The sequence below is a fragment of the Primulina tabacum genome, chromosome 1 (genome assembly GCF_025594145.1).
Source record: "Primulina tabacum isolate GXHZ01 chromosome 1, ASM2559414v2, whole genome shotgun sequence".
Lineage (NCBI taxonomy): Eukaryota > Viridiplantae > Streptophyta > Magnoliopsida > Lamiales > Gesneriaceae > Primulina > Primulina tabacum.
Window position 1 is genome coordinate 7456432 of NC_134550.1, and position 21968 is coordinate 7478399.

General features: G+C 32.4%; 3 protein-coding genes and 1 pseudogene across 3 annotated transcripts; 2 read left to right on the forward strand and 2 right to left on the reverse strand.

Moving 5' to 3' along the window:
- Positions 1-655: 655 nt before the first annotated feature.
- On the reverse strand, positions 656-3566 carry LOC142517431 (transcription factor bHLH51-like). The gene is made up of 2 exons (XM_075619919.1): positions 3129-3566; positions 656-1349 (listed from the first exon to the last, which is right to left on the reverse strand). Exons 1-2 carry the CDS (start codon positions 3363-3365, stop codon positions 900-902), a joined length of 687 nt encoding a protein of 228 aa, XP_075476034.1. The 5' UTR covers positions 3366-3566; the 3' UTR covers positions 656-899.
- Positions 3567-7916: 4350 nt separating this feature from the next.
- LOC142538672 (UTP--glucose-1-phosphate uridylyltransferase 3, chloroplastic-like) lies at positions 7917-20985 on the reverse strand. The gene is made up of 2 exons (XM_075643978.1): positions 20218-20985; positions 7917-8134 (listed from the first exon to the last, which is right to left on the reverse strand). The coding sequence occupies exons 1-2, from the start codon at positions 20679-20681 to the stop codon at positions 8083-8085; spliced, it is 516 nt and encodes a 171-aa protein (XP_075500093.1). The 5' UTR covers positions 20682-20985; the 3' UTR covers positions 7917-8082.
- LOC142538664 (U-box domain-containing protein 1-like) lies at positions 8132-10315 on the forward strand. The gene has a single exon (XM_075643971.1). The coding sequence runs from the start codon at positions 8240-8242 to the stop codon at positions 10313-10315; it is 2076 nt and encodes a 691-aa protein (XP_075500086.1). The 5' UTR covers positions 8132-8239.
- On the forward strand, positions 11547-14904 carry LOC142520753 (CDK5RAP1-like protein pseudogene; annotated as a pseudogene).
- Positions 20986-21968: the final 983 nt, after the last annotated feature.

Sequence of the window (21968 nt, forward strand, 5' to 3'; positions counted from 1 at the left end):
GCTTTTTTATAAACTAAATTAAAAAACAAAATAATTGTTTGATACAAACTAGGTTATATATATTTCATTATGTAATGTCACTTCTTATATTATATAAAATTTAAATGATTTAATTACATTGTAATTTAGTGGTCTTGTCTTTATTTAATAATAAATAATAATAATGTAACAAAATGAAAAATATATTTTATTATAAAACAGAAAATAAAGCAAATGTATTAGTTTTTTTTTTTATTTTGCAAAAAAATGAGATTTTTCTTTATGCTACATCTGATATGCCTAGACACCAAAAACTTGTCGTAAACGGTGGGGGCAAAAAATGGAACAGAAATATCATTGGATTCGTGGACCCTAAAAAAAAGAAATAAGCAAATGCACAAAGGATCTATGTTTTTTTTTTAAAAGAAAATTATTCAATTTGTAATTAGCATTATATATTTAAGTATTCATAACATACAATAGGAAAACTATTTAATGTAAAGGGGGATTTGATTTGCCATATTTGTGTCAAATAATTAAGCACGTGGATGCTTAAGGTTAACATGGTTGTGTCTTTATAATGTTTTGATACGAGCCGATCATATTATAGCTAGCGTTTTCCTTTTCCTCGATAAATTTAGGGATGAAAATGAGTCGAGTTAGTTTATCTTTGTCTCAAATATATATTGTTTATGTGTATTCATCGAACTCAAATATAAATTTAATTCACTTAGATCCAACAAACCCCAATTAAAAGAAATCCATGCTCTCTAAAAGCCCAAGATATCAAGAAAGAAAAAAAAAATCGAGAAAGAAGGGAATCAAGTGATGGTAAAATATCTTGATCGAGCCCTTGCCCCCATTCTCAAGTAGTAATAGCATCTATATATCTCCAACAAGCTCCCCTAGGGTATCTCATACTAGTGAGACCAAAAGAACCTCTGCCTCTTGCTCCGTGCACCATAACTCGTCGACGCGGGAGAAATAACGACACGACTCAAAACTAATTTGAGCGACTTCAGAAGCGAACTCATATATTCCTCACTACAAGTACCTTCTGCACAAAGAACAAAATTTGCCTTAATTCTGCCCCCTAAACTGGTTAGCTCAACTTGAACAATTGCAAGTCCTAGACTTTTTAGCCCCATGCTTAGCTCGGAAAACAACTCCGGTCGGTCGTCGCAGCACACAGATGCTTTCAAATACACATTCTCTTGATCTTGCGTCCTAATTCCTTCTTTATCTAAGAAATCTATAGTAACTTCATCGATTTCAGATGGGATTGTTGAGTGTTTGCATACTTCTTTCACTTCTTTTTTGAGTTCTTTCACATGTTCCACAACATGCCCTAGTAGAGCTGCCTTGTCCATCTGCAAATTCATCAACTTATACTATTTATCTTTCTACTATACTATTAATAAGAGAAGCATATCATGCAAACTAATACGGGAACCCTACATCATATTTTCAAAAATAATCCCAAACTCAAACTGAAGATTAAAAAGATATAAATAGGAGTCTAAATACGAATATCGCGAAGAATAACTACAATTTCGGCCATTCAATTTTATTTTTTATTTTTGCGATTTTGGTTTTCGATATATGTTGTTAAGTTTTAGTCTTATTATACTATCTTCGCTTATTGTTCTCTCCAAATTTCAGTCCTTTAATTTTTTCAACATGATGCTGCTGTGTAATTGATGTAGTGATGACCAAACGCACTCATGTATGCACCGTCACATCAACACTATAATAGAAACAAACTAAAATTGCCAAAGTTGAAAAATACACATTAAAACTCAATTAGATAAAGACAAAATATAAAATTGCAAAGAGACAAACATAAAGAACGAAAATTACAATTTTCCCGCTTCCTGAACTGACCGCAAGCTCAACTAAAAAGATATAATGTAAAGGGGTGACAACGGATATTATTACTATATATTCTACGATATTTTGTTAAATGAGAAAGTTAAATCACAAAAATGTAAAGTTATAAATTTTAATAAGAGGTTGATTTTCCATATAAATTGTATTTGTGAATTAGTTTTTATTTAATGCTTATGACTGCTTTAGTTATAGGAAACTTATTTACAAAATTGATCATTGGAAAAAAAAATTTATTATTTGAAAGACCTAGTCTTCTCTTGCATTGTGTTTGTAGCTCAAAAATAAATTTCTTTCATTGCCCATAACCCTTTAAAAGACAAAAAGACATGTAGTTGTTGATAATAATAATAATAATAATAGAATGGGCCATGCTAGAGATTATATTTAGTAGAATCCAAAGAACTATTAATGCTGGCTACCATTAACTACATACAATCAATAAATATTTGTTTTTATGTGAAATTTCTGCATTGGAATCACATGGAAAATATATAACACTGTCTCTCTACCCTCTTTACCTTTTAATAAAAGAATAATATGAAAATTAAGATATTTATTTTTTTCTTCATATTTTATTAAAAGAACAACTTTACCAATTACTCGAATCAACTCATTTCGGGTAACATTATTTGTTTACTGTATCGATATTCATAATGTATATCTATCTAATCGAATTATACACACATGAAAATACATATGCTCGATTGCTAGTATATATTTCGATAAATGAATTGAGACTGATTTCCAAACTTAACAATTAATCAATAATGATTTAAGTACTTGTGAGAATGCAAGTGTGTGTATCATATGTTAAGATATATGCATGGAATTTTAGATAAGTGGAACAACTTGACCTTCTATACCATTTATACACATGCTACAGCCTACATATGATACAATAAATTTTAAAAACAAAAGAATTTATTTACATTTTTGAAGTTTCTTTTTTTATTTTTATTTTTAAAAAAATAATAATTAGAGAACATGATTGCTCCCTTGGATGCTCAATAGTGCTAAGTTGAAGGTGGTGCTTAAATGGACATGTATCTACCACTACCACACAATTTTGTTAATGATTAGAGTTGGTTTTGAAGTAATTTGACAACAAGAAACATAAAAGTATATATTTTTTTATTTGAAAAAAAATTATATAGTTTCTCTTCAAATTATATATAATATATGAATAAAAATTCTCGAGTTTATCTATCTTTTGACCAAGTTGTGTGAATGAGTAGATGATGAGTGGGAGAATGCAGTACCTTTTCAGACTTTGGGATCAGTTTTCTAAGAGTTGAAAACTGCGCATTGATTCTATCTCTACGCCTCTTCTCCGCTTCACTGTGACTCCTTGATGCACTGGCGGCCCTGTCCTCCGCCGCATCCTCCGACGGTGGCATCCCTCCTTCGGCAGAAGGGTAACAGTGATACTGCAGGGCCGCGGCCTCAGCAAGAGGAAGCCATCTCGAGTATTCTTCAGACCAATAGCAATTCGCCATTTTCAAGAAACAATAATTTTACGAATTTTAGGGAATGTCGATCCTTATATATCTTTTAATAGGCAAGATTGAAGAGTATATATTGTATTTGGAATTGGTTGGTTGCCTTTGATCTCCAAGTCTAGAGCGTGACTGATGTGATATCTAGTAGTTCAAGGATGGCAGGAAAGAAAAAACTCATGTCTTAATTAATGATATAACTTTAAAATTTAAAAATATATATCTTTTGAAAATAATATCCAAAAATATTGTGGGTTTAATACAAATTAAAAGATGTCAACCTCATTATTATGATATTCAGGTCATGAAATATCCCTTCGTTCGGATTAAACAATGTTAAAATAGCATCACAATTGATCGACTTCTCTATGTAATAATACCACTGGCAGTGAAAAGAACATCACAGTTTGAAAGATATGTGATTACAATATCATAGTCACACTGTATAAAAAATTATAATAGATTCATAGAGTAACTTGAGTCGATCATTTTCGAAAATGGGGAATGACTGCGAGTTGATGGCTAGTTACACTCATGTTATCTTGAACTTGAGGTATAATATTTTATCGACTCCTCAGTCATAAGGCATTAACAGACAAATTCTTCCAATTATAAATAACATTTGTTCTTCTCACTTCCCCATTTTAATGGATATTGACTATCCATTAATAGACTATCGGAGGTGATCATGTCAATGTGCCTAAAATTATCCGTAGCAAGCAATATATCACACATGATCAATTTTTTTTTTTAAAAAAAATAATACTCTCTCCGTCCTAAAACTAAAAGATAGTTTTTTTTCCCACAAATATTTTTTTAAAAAAAAGTGGGTATGCAGATTTGAGATGATTATAATAATTTGAAATAGGTATTCCAAAGAATACAACACAATGGTCACATGCATCTTGGCTTGTTGGATGCACTTTGGATGCCAAATTGGTGAAATGAGAGGAGTGGGAAAAACTTGAAGGCTAATATGTGTTGGGTGGGTAGTAAGTAGTAGATCGATGGTCGTATCTATCAATCTATCAATCTCTAAAATCCACAAATAAATGATTCCCATGAGTCGCAACCATAATCGGATTGGGACCCCACACCAAGACTTCAAGCCATTTTGATTCAATCCCTTTTGTTTTCTTGCTACGTACAATCTTCATCAGCCGCACTTGCTTTTTACATCACCAAATCTCCAAGCAAATGTTTCAAAATTAAATGGTGTCTTACTTGTGATATCAAGAATTATGAGTTGTTTTTGGATTGAATGATTTGTTTTTGACAAGTTATTTAAAGATAGATCTCTATATTGAGGTGAATTCAAAAAATATCTAATCGAGATTTGATATCTATTGACGAGTGGATGTAAGTCTTTTATATAAATTTTTTTTGCATTCCTAAAAAAAAGTAGGAGTCCCTGCCTTAAAGAGAGGCCACATAACTAGGGGTATCAAAATGCAACACGACCCGTCAACCCGATACGACCCAACACGAAAAAAATCAGGTTCGGGTTGGTGTTTTTTGGGTTCGGGTTGGGTGGGTTCGGGTTAATGCCAGGTTAGACGGGTTTCGAGTTGAGTCGGGTTGACCCGAAAACTTTTTTTTTGAAAATATTACCTATATTTTTATATATTGTATGTTTGAACAAAATTTATTGTATATTTATATGATAAATTTTCATAATTTAATATTTATTTTGTATATTTTTAACAATTGTTTATTTGATTTAGTAAATATACTTTAATTTTCTACAATTAAACTTTCAAATTTAAATCGGAAATTTTGTTACTATGTGTTTAAATTAAAATATTATTATTATTTTTAATTTTTTCAAATTTTTTTCATTAATTTTTTTTAAAAAAATAAATAAAATTCGGGTTAGGCGGGTTGAGTTCGATTAGACGGGTTCGGGTTGGGGGTTTTCGGGTTGCTTCGGGTTGAAAAAAAAAAGTAAAAAGATTTTGCGAGTTGACCCGAAACCCGACCCACCCGACCCGATTGACACCCCTACACATAACCCATAATATTTATTAAAATAATGTAAATTAAAAGGATTTGAAAATTTTGGTCATATTATCTGGAAAAAACATTATCGTCGAGACACCTTGAAGAGGGACCCGATAATCCATAATTGTAAATATACATCGATATCATATATCGTAGTCACCGTATACGTTAAAACAATATTAAATTTTTTGCCTCCCATAATATATAATTGAAATATATATGTTAATAACGTAATCACCATAGATGTTTCAATTTTAATGATAATCGAATTTTTTTTTTTCGAGACATATTAAAGTTAAAATTATTTTATTCAACAGTTTGCGAGCCGCTCGCGAATTTTAAATTTTTTATAAATATAATATAATAATATACAAAATAAATGTATTCAAATATTTATTTTTTTAATAATAGTTCTAATTAGTAGCTAGCATTCAAATCTTTCAAGTCGAACTTTAGTTCAAGCAAAAAATTTAAATTATTAGAGACGAATTCAAAGCCTTGAGTTTTTCTTCAAATTGGACTCGATTTTGTTTCAGTGTCAGATATTTAAGATAATTTTAGCTCAATAGTTTACTTATTCAACATTTTCTCTAATAAATAGCTATACCATACAGTTCATTGATATTGAATAATAGAATTTTTTTCTTACCAGATTAAAACCAAAATCTTATTTACATAATTTCACTTTTCTCATAAATCTACCAATTTGATAGGCTTAATTCCTTTCACTGTTTCACACACTTATTTACTTTAAGATAAGACACTGTTCAAAACGATAAGATTACAATGACACTTTTTGTTTTTGTTTTTTTTTAAAAAAAATTAAAAAGAGGCTTATAATTGAATAGGGTTTAAATTGATTCATAGTCAACCAATGTAGCTGTTTTCCTATTTTGCTTTTGTTGACTTATTCTGGGGTGTCCTGTTGGACTTAATGTATTTTTTGGTGGATTTTCGGGCTCTCTGTTATAGTTTGTCTGTATTTTGTTATGATGTGATGATTGTATAACTTTTGCGAAGGTTTTGGTCTAATATCTATCCGTTAGGTTTATTTGTGCTGATATTTTGTTGTATATATATAGGTAAGAGTCTGCCTAACTCCACTGCTTCCGACGGTGTTTTTCTATATATATATATATTAAAAAAAAAAAAACCAATGTAGCCGTTTTATTTATTTATTTATATTAAGGCCTTATAAGATTCAAATTGAGTCATGGTCAATAAATGTAGCTATGAAATATTGTTACCAAATTTATATTTGACTATTTTTTTAAAAAAAAAACAATTTATATTTGACTTAGTCGACCAAGGTATAAGCATAGTCAAGAAATGCAACAAATCATGCAATATTATTAAGAGTTATTTTTTTGAAGATATTGATCAAAAGTAAAGTCGAAAAATTTAATTAGATATGCAACTAATTTATCAATAAAGCAAATTTATTCTCAAATTTATTCGTGACAATGTTTAATTAGCATCCAAACCCCAAAATCAATGGCCCATTAGATACTAATCTAACACCCAATGTAATGTACAAAAGCAGAGTCACAAATTATACAATATTTATAATGCTATAAACCAGCCATACAGCCCATTAGGGTTTGATCATGGTCATATCAACTTAAGTCAAATGCGGAATGATTCAAAGATGTTGAATATTATTTTTCGAACTAATTGAGTTGACACTTTGCTGTTTTACCAAAAACTATGAAACTTGTTTTGATGTTTTAGATAAAACACCGGAGAAGTAAAAAAGGAGGCTCGGGTTGTCAAGAGACATAAATTCGATCATAGAAAATTGGATAATTCTCACGTTGTCTTTACCATCACGTACTCGAAATTTAATTGCATGACATGTTTTTTTTACATGAAAATAAAATTTATGAACATTAAGATATTCCCAGTAAGAAAGAAATGCCAAACCGAAGGCAAATTGCAAGGTGGTCATGTATGACGTGGTTTTATATTCTAGTAGTTAGTAGGTTGTAATTAGTCGTAATTGATTGTTTCATGGTATAATCGACGATGACGTTAGATGATATGAAAATAATTGCTTTTATAAAAAAATTCAAGGGCTTACCATTATAATTACTGTAGATCTCTTGTGAGACGGTCTCACGAATCTTTATCTATGAGACGGATCAACCCTACCGATATTCACAATAAAAAGTAATACTTTTAACATAAAAAGTAATATTTTTTTATGGATGACCCAAATAAGAGATCTACCTCACAAAATACGACCCGTGATACCAAGTTTTTACCTTATAATTGAGTGCATTATAACAATTAACTTGTTCCAACAGAATCGACATGATTTCCTAAAGTAAAGTTAACGACTAAATTAAAAGCAAGTTTAATGTAACCATTGATTTGTAGTTCATCTAGAACCAAAATCTTAAATTTGATACGATATCTCGATTTTGAGACTCAATTATAACTAACTTCATATAAAAAAATCCAATGAATAAAGCTAGGATTTCCAAATAATGGAAAGCAAGAAACATGCCGAGAGTTGGTATAAGAGGACATAGGGATATCAATAAATAATAATAATAATAATAATAATACTAAATAATAATAATAATAATAATAATAATAATTCTTACATACCACAAAGTCAACACACAATATTTCATGTATGACCAAAGAGTGGCTAGATCTTGTAAGGGAATATGACTAACCCGGCAGGCCGGTACGTCCAAATGGCAGCAGTTCAAGACTTCGAATGTCGCTTTCCAGGAGCCGTCTTCTTGTCATTTACACAACTGTACAAAAAGAGAAAGGGTCAACAATCCATTCGATTATTATTTTAATCTTGATCAGCCAACTGTGCAAGAATTGTCCAAGTAAATATATGACAAAAGAAAAATATGGATCCGTGCGAAGCCATGGTTGATATCACTCCTCGTACGATGGTTTCCACGGGGTTTCTACCAGCAGGCGAATTGCTGGAGTCTTTGATTTGCGTTTCCAATGAAGTTGCATTGATCGATACTATCCCTTTCGTGCAGATGAAAAACATAACAACAATGGTCAGAAGGATCAGGCTGCTTTCTTCACTTTTTGAAGAGATTCAAGAAATCGATAGGCCACTTCCGCCATCTTCTATCTTGTGCCTTGCGGAGCTTAATTATGTCTTTCAAAGAGTGAAAGTTTTGATGGAAAGTTGCAGGGAAGGTAGTGTTATGTGGAATCTCATGCAAACGGAACGCATCTCGAATCAGTTTTATGCTTTGGTAAGAGACATGGGAAGTGCCCTCGATATATTACCTCTTAGCTTGCTTAACTTGACATCGGATACCAGAGAGCAAGTTGAACTTCTTCACAAACAAGCAAAACGGGTTCAATTATTCGTCGACCCTGGGGAGATTCAAAGAAGAGATGAGCTTCTTCAACTGGTCATCACCTACAAAGAAAGAAATAGAAAGGACAAAGGATTTGTTGACTTCAGAAGAACAGGTGAAATTCTGAGCAGCGTTGGTCTGAGAAGTCCTTTGGAATATAAAGACGAGATTTCCAAACTAATTGCAGAAGCTGAGAAGCAAGCAGGCACAGGCGGGCTGATCGTAGTTTCCAATATGAACAACATTATTGCTTTGCTTTCCATCACAAAAATTGCGATTTTCAATGAGGATGAACATCCGAAGACTCCAGAGGATGTAAAAAAGCGGAAAATGCCATCGAATAATCAAAATGATCTATCATATTCTCAATCCATGTTGTTCAGCATACCTGATGAATACCGTTGCCCGATTTCACTCGAGTTGATGAATGATCCTGTCACTGTAGCATCAGGGCATACTTATGATCGGAATTCAATAGCCCAATGGATAAATTCAGGGCATCATACATGCCCGAAAAGTGGGCAAAGGTTGATCCACATGGCACTCATACCAAATTACTCGTTAAAAAGTTTGATACACCAATGGTGCCTGGAAAACAACATCCCTCAGAAATCTACTACTTCCTCTTCAAATACAGATCAAACCAGTAACAAGAGAAGATCAAGTGAGGCAGCCATTGACCACATTTCGACAACTAAAGCTGCGGTAGATGCAGTTAAAATGACAGCCGAATTTTTAGTAGGGAAATTAGCGACAGGATCAGCAGACATCCAAAGGCAGGCCGCTTATGAGATTCGATTACTAGCAAAAACTGGAATGGATAATCGACGAATCATTGCTGAGGCTGGATCCATTCCATTTCTGGTGACGTTGCTCGGGTCTCAGGACTCCAGAATCCAGGAAAATGCCATTACAGCCTTACTTAACCTTTCCATATACGAGAACAACAAGATATTGATCATGGCAGCTGGTTCAATCGATAACATAGTAGACGTCCTATACTCAGGGAAAACAATGGAGGCAAAAGAAAACGCAGCAGCAACAATCTTCAGCCTGACTATAATAGATGAACACAAGATAACTATTGGTTCTCATCCAAGAGCAATTCCAGCTCTGGTGGGGCTCCTGGGAGAAGGAACTACATCCGGTAAAAGGGATGCAGCAACAGCACTGTTCAATCTTGCACTTTTTAATGTCAACAGAGCAAAGGTTATACTGGCAGGAGCAGTTCCATTGCTGATAAACCTATTGATAGATGATAAAGCAGGAATCACAGATGACGTCTTAGCAGTGCTCGCCCTTCTTTTGGGTTGCACTGAAGGACTTGAAGAGATAAGGAAGAGCAGGGTGTTGGTGCCTTTACTTATCGATCTTATGAGATTCGGATCTTCAAATGGAAAGGAGAACTCGATAACATTACTCCTGGGGCTCTGTAAGGATGGAGGAGAAGATGTCGCTCGGAGACTATTAATAAACCCGAACAGCATTCCCTCTCTTCAAACCTTGGCTGCTGAAGGGTCACTAAAAGCTAGACGAAAGGCCGATGCTCTGCTTAGAATCCTGAACAGACACTGCACTCAGATTACAAACCCTGTTGGATGACACCCAATAACATGTTTAGGGCAATTTGTACATTATTGAAAACGGCGTTGATTTTAATAGAGCATAATACATATCAAATAATATCCTCAGCAATTCTTTGTACAACACTTGCCAAATCAAAACGTACACAGGTTTGAAGGACTAGTTTCTTGAATTTGTACTTTAGCTCTTCTGCTGAAGAAATTTAAATAAACATGGTGTCAAAGTCTTTAAACATATATATACTAGGTAGCAAAGCACGTACTTGAGTGTACTATGAATATTTGTCGTAAATTTGCAAATCAACTTAGATACATAATTTTTTCACAAATTATTCAATAATCTACTATTATTTCACAGTTTACCTATCCCTTCAAGTAATAATTTAATTTCTCCAATATTTTCTTTGTTTGATTTTTGAATCATTCAATATATTTTTCATTTTTTTTATTTTCCCACTTCTCTGTTCGATTAAATATCTGATTTTCATGTTTCTATTTCATCATCTAACTTGAACTTATTAATCTATTTGATATTTGTCTTGTTTTTTTCTTACGACCTTCTTATTTTGTCTATTTGAGTCTTCACACTCCAGGTTTTACTTCATTTTATTTCCTCTTTTTTTTTTTTTAAATTCTCACATGTTTCTCCACATCTTTCACCACCATACAGAAGAATGATGACATGTGATTCGTTCATTCTCTATTTCTCTAGTCTGAGAACAGGTCCACAAGATCCTACATTACACTTCTACGCCATTTGCCCAAGAATATTGAAATTCACCACATAATATTTTTTTGACGTATTAGCTTAAAAATGTTAACCAGTACTCCTTGCTGCTCAATAATGAAAAAGACAACACTATCCACTGGAGATTGGTCCTTTGTGCTACTCATCATATACAAGCAATAATTACAATTCCACTATGAACCAGTATTATTATATTGCTCATCTCCTTTGATAGTAAATACTATTTACTATACACCATGTACTGCAACTTCGTATTGCTCATCTCGTACGATAAGATGCTTATGAGGGTAAAAAAAATTGTGACACCAAACATCGAACCAACATATAGATATGGTTAATTAACTGCAAGACAATCCGGACACTGGAACCTTGCACGGTAAAAACACCACTTCAATTTTGAATTAGAGCATCACTATCTAATGATGATTTCAAACCTGTTGCTGGGTTACCAATACATTTTCTTTGATCTTTTTGGAAATACTAAATGAAGGCTAGATGATTAACACAACACATAAATCTAAAAAGCACAAACTTTTTTTGGTTGCCACTGCAGAAACTTAAGGCGGTGGTGCAGCATCCTAAGTGTCATCTCTGGTTTTTTTTCTTTCATCAATACCCTAGAGCTCTGAAACTCTCTGATGTTCTTCAAAGAGAACACACATACCATGAAACTTATGGATGCCAAATGAGTGTCAATGACATGGAAATTGTCTTATAATGCTGGATACGGTAAAATTGTGGAAGTCCCTGAGAGTGCAGAGATAATATTTATAAATACTTGCGCATCAGGGATAATGCAGAACAAAAGGTGTGGCAGAGACTTAATTACTTTTGGTTTCTTAAAAGACAATGGAAGAGTAATGTTGCCACTGGGAGGTCAGCGTCCCTGCATCCTCCAAAGGTGGTTGTGCTAGGATGTATGGCTGAAAGGTTGAAGGATAAAACATTGGATGCAGATAAGACTGTTGATGTTGTCTGCGGGCCTGATGCTTATCGGGACTTCTGTTAGAGGAGGTGGACTCAGACCAGAAAGGAATAAACACTCTTCTTTCGCTAGAAGAAACTTATGATGATATCAATCCTGTGAGTATATCAAAGAAAGCAATAAGTGCTTTTGTCTCTATAATGAGGGGTTGCAATAATATGTGCTCATTTTGAATGATCGCGCCCTGTGGAGTCCATTGTTAGAGAGGTGGTAGAGCTTCGGAAGAAAGGTGTAAAAGAAGTACACTCTTGGGCAAAATGTGAATAGTTATAATGACACATCTGCTGTCGAAGAGGTTGAATCTGGGATCAACTGGAAGTATAGTGATGGATTTGCTAGCACATGCAAAGTCGAGAATATGGGTTTGCGCTTTGCTGATCAGAATTTCCAGAGATGCGATTCAGGTTCACTTCCCCCCACCCCAAAGATATCCCTGATTAGTTGTTGCATGTTATGCGAGACAGATAAATATCTTCAAAAGCATATATTTACCTGTACAATCTGGGAGAGAGGATGCAGAGAGGATATGCCCAGGAAGCATACATTGATCTGGTAAAAAAGATACGAACCATAATTCCTGATATGGGGATAAGCAGTGATTTCATATGCGGTAAGTTTCATTACGATCACGTTCATTTTGCTCAATCGGTAAACCATTCATGTTGAGGTTTGGGAAGCAGTTCGAGAAACTTACTCCGATTCTGAAAATTAATCTCAACTGTATGAGCTAAATACTCGTGTATGGCAGATGCAACAAGGGAACAAACATGTCACAACTTATTATCACAAGTTGATAATTTGATGGTAGTTCTATGGTAGGAATTTGACCTCCTCGATGTAGATGAGTGGGAGAATAACAAGGATTGGACTCGATACAAGGCAAAACTGGACCGACATGGGATGTTTGTCTTTCTTGCGGGATTAAATAAGGATCTGGATGAGGTTCTAGGCCGTGTACTTGGGCGAAAACCTTTGCACAGCCTTCGGGAGGTGTTTTTCGAGGTCCGACGTGAAGTGATGCTGAAAGACTCTGAACCCGTGTTTTCCGAGGTCCGGTGTGAAGAAACTCGACGCCAAGTGATGCTGAAACACTCTGAACCCACCATGGAGTCTGAAAGTTCGGCCCTTCGGAGTCAAGAGATGGGTTCTGTAGGCAGACTATTGTGTGAGAAGTGCAAAAAACCATGGAACGCTATAGAAACATGATGGAGAATAAATGGGAAACCAGCTCATCTTAAGAAAAAAGTTGGCAACAACAGATCGAATACTGGTGGTCGAGCACTTCAAGCAGGTGGTGAAGATTCTGGAATGCCCTCGTCCTCCTCAGATTCCCTCTCCTTCACAAAGGATCAGTTAAAGCAACTATTCCAATGGTTTGATTCTCGACTTGATAAATCCAAGCCCTCGTGTTCGTTGACCCAGACAGGTATTTATCCTTGTGCAAATATTGCAAATTCAATCACAGTGTCTGGATTCTAGATTTGGGAGACACAGATCATATGAAAGGATTATCGCAATTGTTCTTGTGCAAGAAACCAAAACGTTAATTGTTAATGGTTTCGTCGCATCTATTTCCGGGAAAGCAACTGTTGTTATTTTCCCTTCCTCGACTCTTACAAATGTGTTACATGTTGCCCCCATCGTGTAATCTTGTGTCAATCAGCAAACCCACTGCTGATCTAAGTGGAGTCATATTTTTGGCTTCTCATTGTGAAATTTAGGATTTGGCCTCGGGGACGATGATTGGCAATATGCTAGATGGGATGGTGGCCTTTACTCTCTTACTCCCAAATCCTTCCTTGGCAGACGTGATCCAGACAAGTGTCTCAACTCTGTTTCCTACTCGAGTGTCGATGATATTTTTTATGGCATAGTCGGTTAGGTCATCCGAACTCGATCTATTTGGAAAGATTGTTTGTCAATAAAAATACTTCTACTTTGCATTGTGAACATTCTGAGTTAGCCAAATATCGTTGGTCTACTTTTTCGTCTCAACCTTATAAAAGGTCTACACCATTTACAATGATTCACAGTGACGTTCGGGGGCCATGCAAAGTAAAAACAATTACTGATAAACGGTGGTTTGCGTCTTTCATTGATGATTATTTTATTGGGATTTGATTTTATTTCCTTGATCTATATAAAGTGTATTAATCTATGACTTTAAGATACGAAAAATAAGAGAATTGTTTCTCCTCAAATTGTCTGCCATATTATGCTGTAGAGATATTTAGATCATCCTCGAAATACATGAAGCCGTGTGTGTTAGTTTAGTTTTTACTTTTTTGCAATGTGAAACAAAGTGAAGAGTAAAATCCATTTTCGGCAATTGCTATATCTTCTAAAGCATTTGCTCACTTTGCTTCTGATGATATTACAGGTTCCTGTGGGGAAACAGAGGAGGATCACCAAGATACTCTAAGCTTAGTTCGAAGTGTTGTCTATGACATGGCATACACGTTTGCTCACAGCATGAGGGAAAAGACCCATGCCCACAGGAACTATGTTGATGATATTCCAGATTCTGTTAAGCAGAGGAGGCTAACCGAACTTATTGATGCTTTCCGAGAGAGCACAGGTCAAACACTACGACTCTAAGACAGGATCCATCCAACTTGTATTAGTTGAAGGGACCAACAAGAGAGCGCCAGATACAACAGAGGCCACAAGTAATATCCCTATACCGGATAGGATCAAGAATGATGGGAAGCGAAATCCTGAAGTTGGTAACTTCGTGGAAGTTTGCATACTGAAATCTACAAGAGCATCTCTTCACGGAGAGGCACTTGCGATCACTAAATTAAGCTCATTTTATGTCAGCACACATGAAGAATATGTTGCCTGTGCTGACAGAACCTGAACTGCGGTATGTGGTAATAATTTTTGTCAATTTCTTCTATCAAGTGATTCTGTGGGTAACCGTTTTCTTAAAAGTTATGTGGTCATTCATTCTTTGCAATAAGCATTATGTATATATTAAGGGCAGGGGCAGTCTGAATTCACAAGTCATAGCTAAAAAATACTTTAATAAACTCAATTTTTTAAAAGAAACTTTTTTTTTTAATCAAAATATAATATTTTTAGTATTTGGATATGTTATTAAAGGGGAAAAAATAAGAAAAATCTTAAACAAAAATCCTGTAAGCCGCCACGTTGTTTAGTTTTATTTTGGGATTCTTGGGGGTAAGGTTTTGGGAAAATATTTTGGTATAACGATTTGGGGAATATTTTGTTCCGTAACGTGGAGATGACATTGTTAGGAAATATTGTTTCTGCACCAAATACAACTCCTTTTCAATCCATCAATTTTAAATTTTACAATGAAATGAACATTTTTTAAAATATTAACTACTATTTCATTCACAACAATTAGTTTTTTCCTCGAAAATTATTTAACGAATTTACATGTACCGATATATCAAATTTGTATTTAATTATTTTTATAATGAATTTAAATAATTTTATTATTCTATTTATATATTAAATGTACACTAAATTAAATTATGTACACATTTTAACTAAATTAAATAACGTATAAATGTCATGTTAAATTCAATTTTTGAGGAACTTTATTAAATTCCTTTTATTAATTTTATTAAAAAAATGAAAAATAACAATCAGGTCATCTTTAAATCATCAAACTATAACTTCAAAATAATTTAATTTTTGCATCAATTATAAAATTCTTCTCTGATCCATCTAACTCTAAACTCAAGTTTGAAAAATTATAGATATTCCTTATTATTTTTTACAACAATTATATTATTCCATAAACTATTTATGTATAAAATTTAATAATTTATTAAAATTCAATATAAGAAAATCTTGCGATTCGATAAGAAAATAATTTTATTTAAGGGTATTTATGGAAATTTCTATTAAAAATAAAATTAATTCTTCCAATAAACATCAGACCAAACACAATACATACAATCACACCATATTAATCACTTACAGAAAACAAAATATATATTTTCACACTACATTAGTTAATTAATTATCTCTATACTTCATTTCTATCATACAATATTTATCATAAAAAAAAGATGATACTCTAAATTTTTTTTTTAAATGAGTATCAATCTTAGGTTATTTTTGAACATTAAAGCGTTGCATTTTGCTTTCCATTGTCTCCATATATACACCATTTAAGAACATGGTTTTCACATCTATTTGATGTATCTCAAGGTTATGTAACGTTGTAATAACGAATTAATAATAATAATAATAATCTATATACCTATAAAAGTATGGATCATGGAAAAGTTTTCTCATTGTGAACGGACATTATTATCCTTTACATGTTTACTTATTTTTATTATCAGGTAACATATGTGGTAATTTCACATTTAGTCTATTAATTAATAATTAATACTTATTAACCACATTTTATGGTTATAATTTTGTATTTTTGACTTTCTTCTCCATGTTCTTAAATGTTTGAGCTAATTTTAAAAAAAGCATACTATTAAATTTACTTAATGTTAATATCAATTATTTTTTTTCATATTAATATTTTTTTTGAACTTTCATTTAAATTCTAACTTAAATTAATTATGTTATTTATTATGCTATTTCACTATCATTTGAATACATTCAATGAATTATTAAGAATAAATTTTAATTTAATTAGATTTTAAAAAAATCTTCAAAAAATTATAAATAAATAAATAAATAAATAAATATATATATATATATATAAATATATATATATATCAAACTATTAATTTCTAAACGCATGAATAAATATAATATTTTATAAACCTAAATTTAATTGTGAAATTAAATAATAGTTTTCTAATTTTTGTAAATAAGCGTGAGAAATAAAGTTGAATTATATTTATATTTTAATTTATATGTAGCAAATAAGTCATCTCCATGTTCTTAGATGTTTGAGCTACTTTTTAAAAAACATACTATTAAATTTACTAAATATTAATATCAATTATTTTTTCCATTTTAATAATTTTCTTGGAATTTCATTTAAATTCTAATTTAAATTAATTACGTTATTTATTGTTCTATTTCGCTATCATTTGAATACATTCAATGAATTATTAAAAATAAATTTTAATATAATTAGATTTTAAAAAAACTTGAAAAATTTATGTATATGAAGGACTCATGATAAAGTATCTAGATGCTTTGAATGAAGAGTCATTCAAATAAATTCTAAATTAAATATTGACAAATGAAAAAAAATTAAAATAATTATTATTATTTTTAAATTAAATAAAATGATTTGAATTGAAAATAAAATTATATTTAATCAAAATTTTAAATTTATTTTGTCAAACTATTAATTTTTAAATGCATGAACAAATATAATATTATAAACCTAAATTTAATTGTGAATTTAAATAATATTAATAAAAAAATTAATAAAATTGAATAATAATACATATAAAAGTGTGGACAAATGAATCGTTCATCCATATACATCGGATGATATGATACTAGAAAAATATTGTTGTACATTTGCTAAAATGAGAAAGAAATATGTAGAAAATCAATTAATTTTTTCATTAGTTTTTTCCCACTAATTTTGATAATAAATAAAATAAATTGAATGATTAACTGTTTTAATTACTCTCATATATTCTATTTTATTTAAGTCTCCACATATTTAAATATTCTCAAACAGTACTCAATCATAACAATAATGCCATGACATTTTATTTGTATTTGTAGAGTTATTTACATACAAGTATATAATAACAATTATATTGACAAAAATGTATTCAAACATTAAATAAAAAAAAAATCAATAAACACTTAGTTTGGAAAAATTTTTTTGAGCTTATTCACATATGTTATCATAATTGATACTTTTTCAGCTCATTTTTCTAAAATAAATCAATGACGACATCTACTATATGAAGAAAAAAGTAGAGTCAAATGATACATGGATAAAATTATTATGAAATTGTTTTAAAAAATGACACAAATGAGTCAAAAAGGAGTATGAGCAAGATATTCCTACAAATAATTCTTAGTATAAAGTTACCATAACTGAATTGGAAGTTATGTTGGTATAGAGTAAGTCTCTTGTGAGACAGTCTCACGAATTTTTATCTGTGAGACGGGTCAATCATACCGATATTCACAACAAAAAGTAATACTCTTAGCATAAAAAGTAATGTTTTTTCATGGATGACCCAAAATAAGAGATTCGACCCACAAAATTGATCCGTGAGACCGTCTCACAAGAATTTTTGTGGTTGGTGTAATGTGAATCACCAGTTGTGCAAATAATATATACAAATTAGAATTTAAATGAAAGGGAGAAAATAGTCTATAATTAATTTTCTATATTTTATGTTAAAATTCTATATTTCTATCTTTGTGATGCCTTTGAATTTGTATAGAGGAATAGATAATTTTATATAAACAATTAAGTTATGACAATTATATCATTTAAATTAATATGATATAATAAATTTTAAAATATGAAAATAAATTAGACCATTATAAATATGACATTATCATCACTCATCTGGCACCTCTAAAATATTTCTTATATCATGAGTCGCAATTTGACCATCTCGATTAATAATTAATAAGAATTGATTATCCATTTTTATTACTATCTCATTATTATTTATTATCTCATGCCTCACCATTTTGTGATGTTAAATTTTATTGTTTTTAATTAACAAAAAAAAAAAAAAAGTTGAAGAAGTTAGGCACGATATGAATCTAATGTATGGATAACCTTCTAATAATAATCAATTGAATTGAAAAATATTATTATACTTAAGTAATTAGAATTTATTCTAATTAAAATTTATTCATTAGTAGTGTACATGATTTTACTTTTCAAACGATAATAAGAAACATCTTAAAATATAAATATATAGTGAAAACGAATTCAAATTTTCTGTTAATAGCTTCGAACCTTAGCAAAAGTAATTCTAAAAAAATGAGAGGATAATGATAATGATGATACATGACATTGAATATTAATTTAGAGTGGTGATATTTTTTTTTCTCTTTTCTGAGATAGAATAGTGATATTTCAATTATTAATTTAAGAAAATGAATCTCCATTTAATAAAATTGTTGGAAATGTAGTTTTCTTAGTTTAGTACTTTAAGCAAATATATCTATGGCATAGAAGGGGTTAGGGATGACAACTTTCCCCACGAGTGTGGGACCCTGCGGGAAAAATCCGAAACGAGGATGAGATCCCCTATATTTTCGGGTTGGGGTTCGGGATCGAGTATTTTTTAAAATCTCTGAAGTAGTTCGGGAGATATGAGCTTACTATCCCCATCTCTGAACCCGCCCCGCCTCGCCCCATTGTCAAAAGCTTTCCATTCACATACATGGAGCAACCCAAGGAATTAGTTTCCACTGAGTCATTCCTCCCCAAATTAAACCTTCAAATACATATCGAATGAATAGTTAGCTTTTAAGTTTTAACGTCTGGTAAAACGTTATATACAGCACTGTATATACATACGTCATACATTCAAAAAATATAAACTAGTATATATGCAGTATGGCTATAGACTTTCCATTTCACATGGCCCATAGGTTTCCTCATCAAGGTTTATTAATAATTCTTCACGTTTCTAGTGTGAGAAATGCAACCGATTCTTCCTATTATGCTAAGTGTCTCACGCCAAAAGAACCATCATGCTTTAGGATCTAATCAATTATAAATTAGTTCCAGTAGTAACATTAATGGTGATTGAAGTTCTATTTCACCAACATCGGATAGAAGCAACATTTACATATATGCAGAAATGACTGGCAACAGTTTGCATTCTTGTAAAGATCTAATCAGTATGTCCATCCGACTATGCAAACAAATCATGCCCCTCTACAATAAGATAATGGCCATCTGGAAACTGAAAGCACGTGCTTAGGTGATATTAGCACATGAATGGGATACTTTACTACGAGTTGTGTTTTTTAAAAGTCCGAGAAGCATCAATTCGTAACCGGGTGTCCATAAACTTAATTAAAACGACAAATCCATGTAAAAATAACATTAGCATGTTAAAAACACAAACAGCATTCAGGAATACATTAGCAGTTGGCTTTGCAAAAAATTATAGCCCTTCAAGACCATTTTCAGACACAAATTCAAGAAAGGCCGAGCATTCAACAAATATCAACCAACAGATAAACATTAAGCATAAAAGAGCAACATACAAGGTTAACAATTATCAATACTAACCCAACAATGCAGTCATAAAACTGCTCAACTTCTCCAATCAACTTCAGCGGTGACTCCAAAGCCACTCTCTCTTCCTCTTCCAGACCTTCTTCACCTTTACCACGGTCATTCACATCCCAATTCTCAATCATCTCCGCCAACGGATAAAGAGCTTTCCTAACTGAACTCGTCTCCAATTCACACTCTCCACCGAACTCACTCAACACATGCTCCTGACCAGCTGCCACCACAAATTTCAGCAGATACAACTGAAATCTACTCAAACCCACCCCAGAAAATTTATTCCCCCGCGATTTGAAGAACTCAACCCTAGAGTCCGAGTTCACCACCTTCAGTTTCTCCCCAAACGTCATGCAACCAACCATGTCTTTCGTAAGCGCTTTGAGCCTCACGATTTCCTTCAGCCCGGCGCATGTGGCCCGTAATCCACCGGAACCGTCGAAGCGCACGTCACACCGACGCATTTATCCCGTGACTGGGCACACAATGATTCAACGAAAATATCGAAGAAGGCCGAATAATTCAAAGATATAGAGGTGTGGCATGGGTTTCCGAGGAAGAACAGAGAGCAAGAAGGCTTGAACTTCAAGGTACGATTGTGCAGGAGCGGTGCAACGCTCCCATGCGCCATTGAAGAGCAAGTGCGTAACAATCCAAGAATAAAGACGAAGATGCGCCAAGGATATACTCAGATAGAATCCGAGCGGTTCTGTTACGGTGCTGTTCGTACAATGAGCTGTGGAGAGTCGTACTTTTAGGACCGTGAGGCCGATAATAAAAAATATACGACTCCTTTTAAATTTAATTAAATAAAACAGATTTTGATTTTTTTAAATCGAAAAAAGAGAGTTGACCGATGTTAATTAGGTGAGTTCATTTATTAGGTCATTAATTAGTGAGTTAGATTTTACTTTTTTTAAAAATATTTTTTTAATTGATATATCCCTCATCGATTTGAGTTTTCATTTATTCCCGTTATTTTGTGTTCTTCACGACAAAATAATCAAAAATCATTTGAAAATTTGAAGATTTGTAGAGAAGTAAGTATATACTCGAATGCTCTGTATTACTAGATTTGTTTCAGTTTAGTTCTGATTTTTTTTTAGAATTTTTGTGAATGGAGTTAGTGTGAGTATTTACAGTCGAGGAACATGTTTATTGTGTGGGTCGAGAAGGTGGATGAAATGTGATTCGAGTATGATCGTATGTGCTAGGTCTGGAGTGTGAGTAGAGAGTGATAGTTCTGGCTATTGTCTCGAGTGGGTCGAGGTGCCTCGACCTACTGTGGGTCGAGGTGCAGCTGTGGGTCGAGGTGTGCATCCACAGCATGTGCACCAACCTGTGAGTCGAGGTGTGCATGTGCACACCTCGACCCACTTAATACGTCTATATAATAGCATATTTATAATAAGCATATTTTTTAAATTCATACTATTGTCTATAATATAATAATCTTATCTATGTTTTGTAGGTTATGCCACATGTGATCAAGAGAAGACGTGGAAGGAAAAAAAAAACAGATTTCCATCTGTAAGAGAATTTGGTAGAATATAAGATTGAATGATATGTAATTTGTTTTAATTTAAAGACAATCGATTTGATTTTATTAATATATAATGTGTTTGTGGTGAATTTTTAATTTTGATGTGGGTCGAGTGGACAAGATTGTAATTTGTGTAGTAGATTTTTAAATTTGGGTCGCGCGGGTGGTAAATTATTTCAATTTTGGGACGAGTGGGTCGAGTGATAAT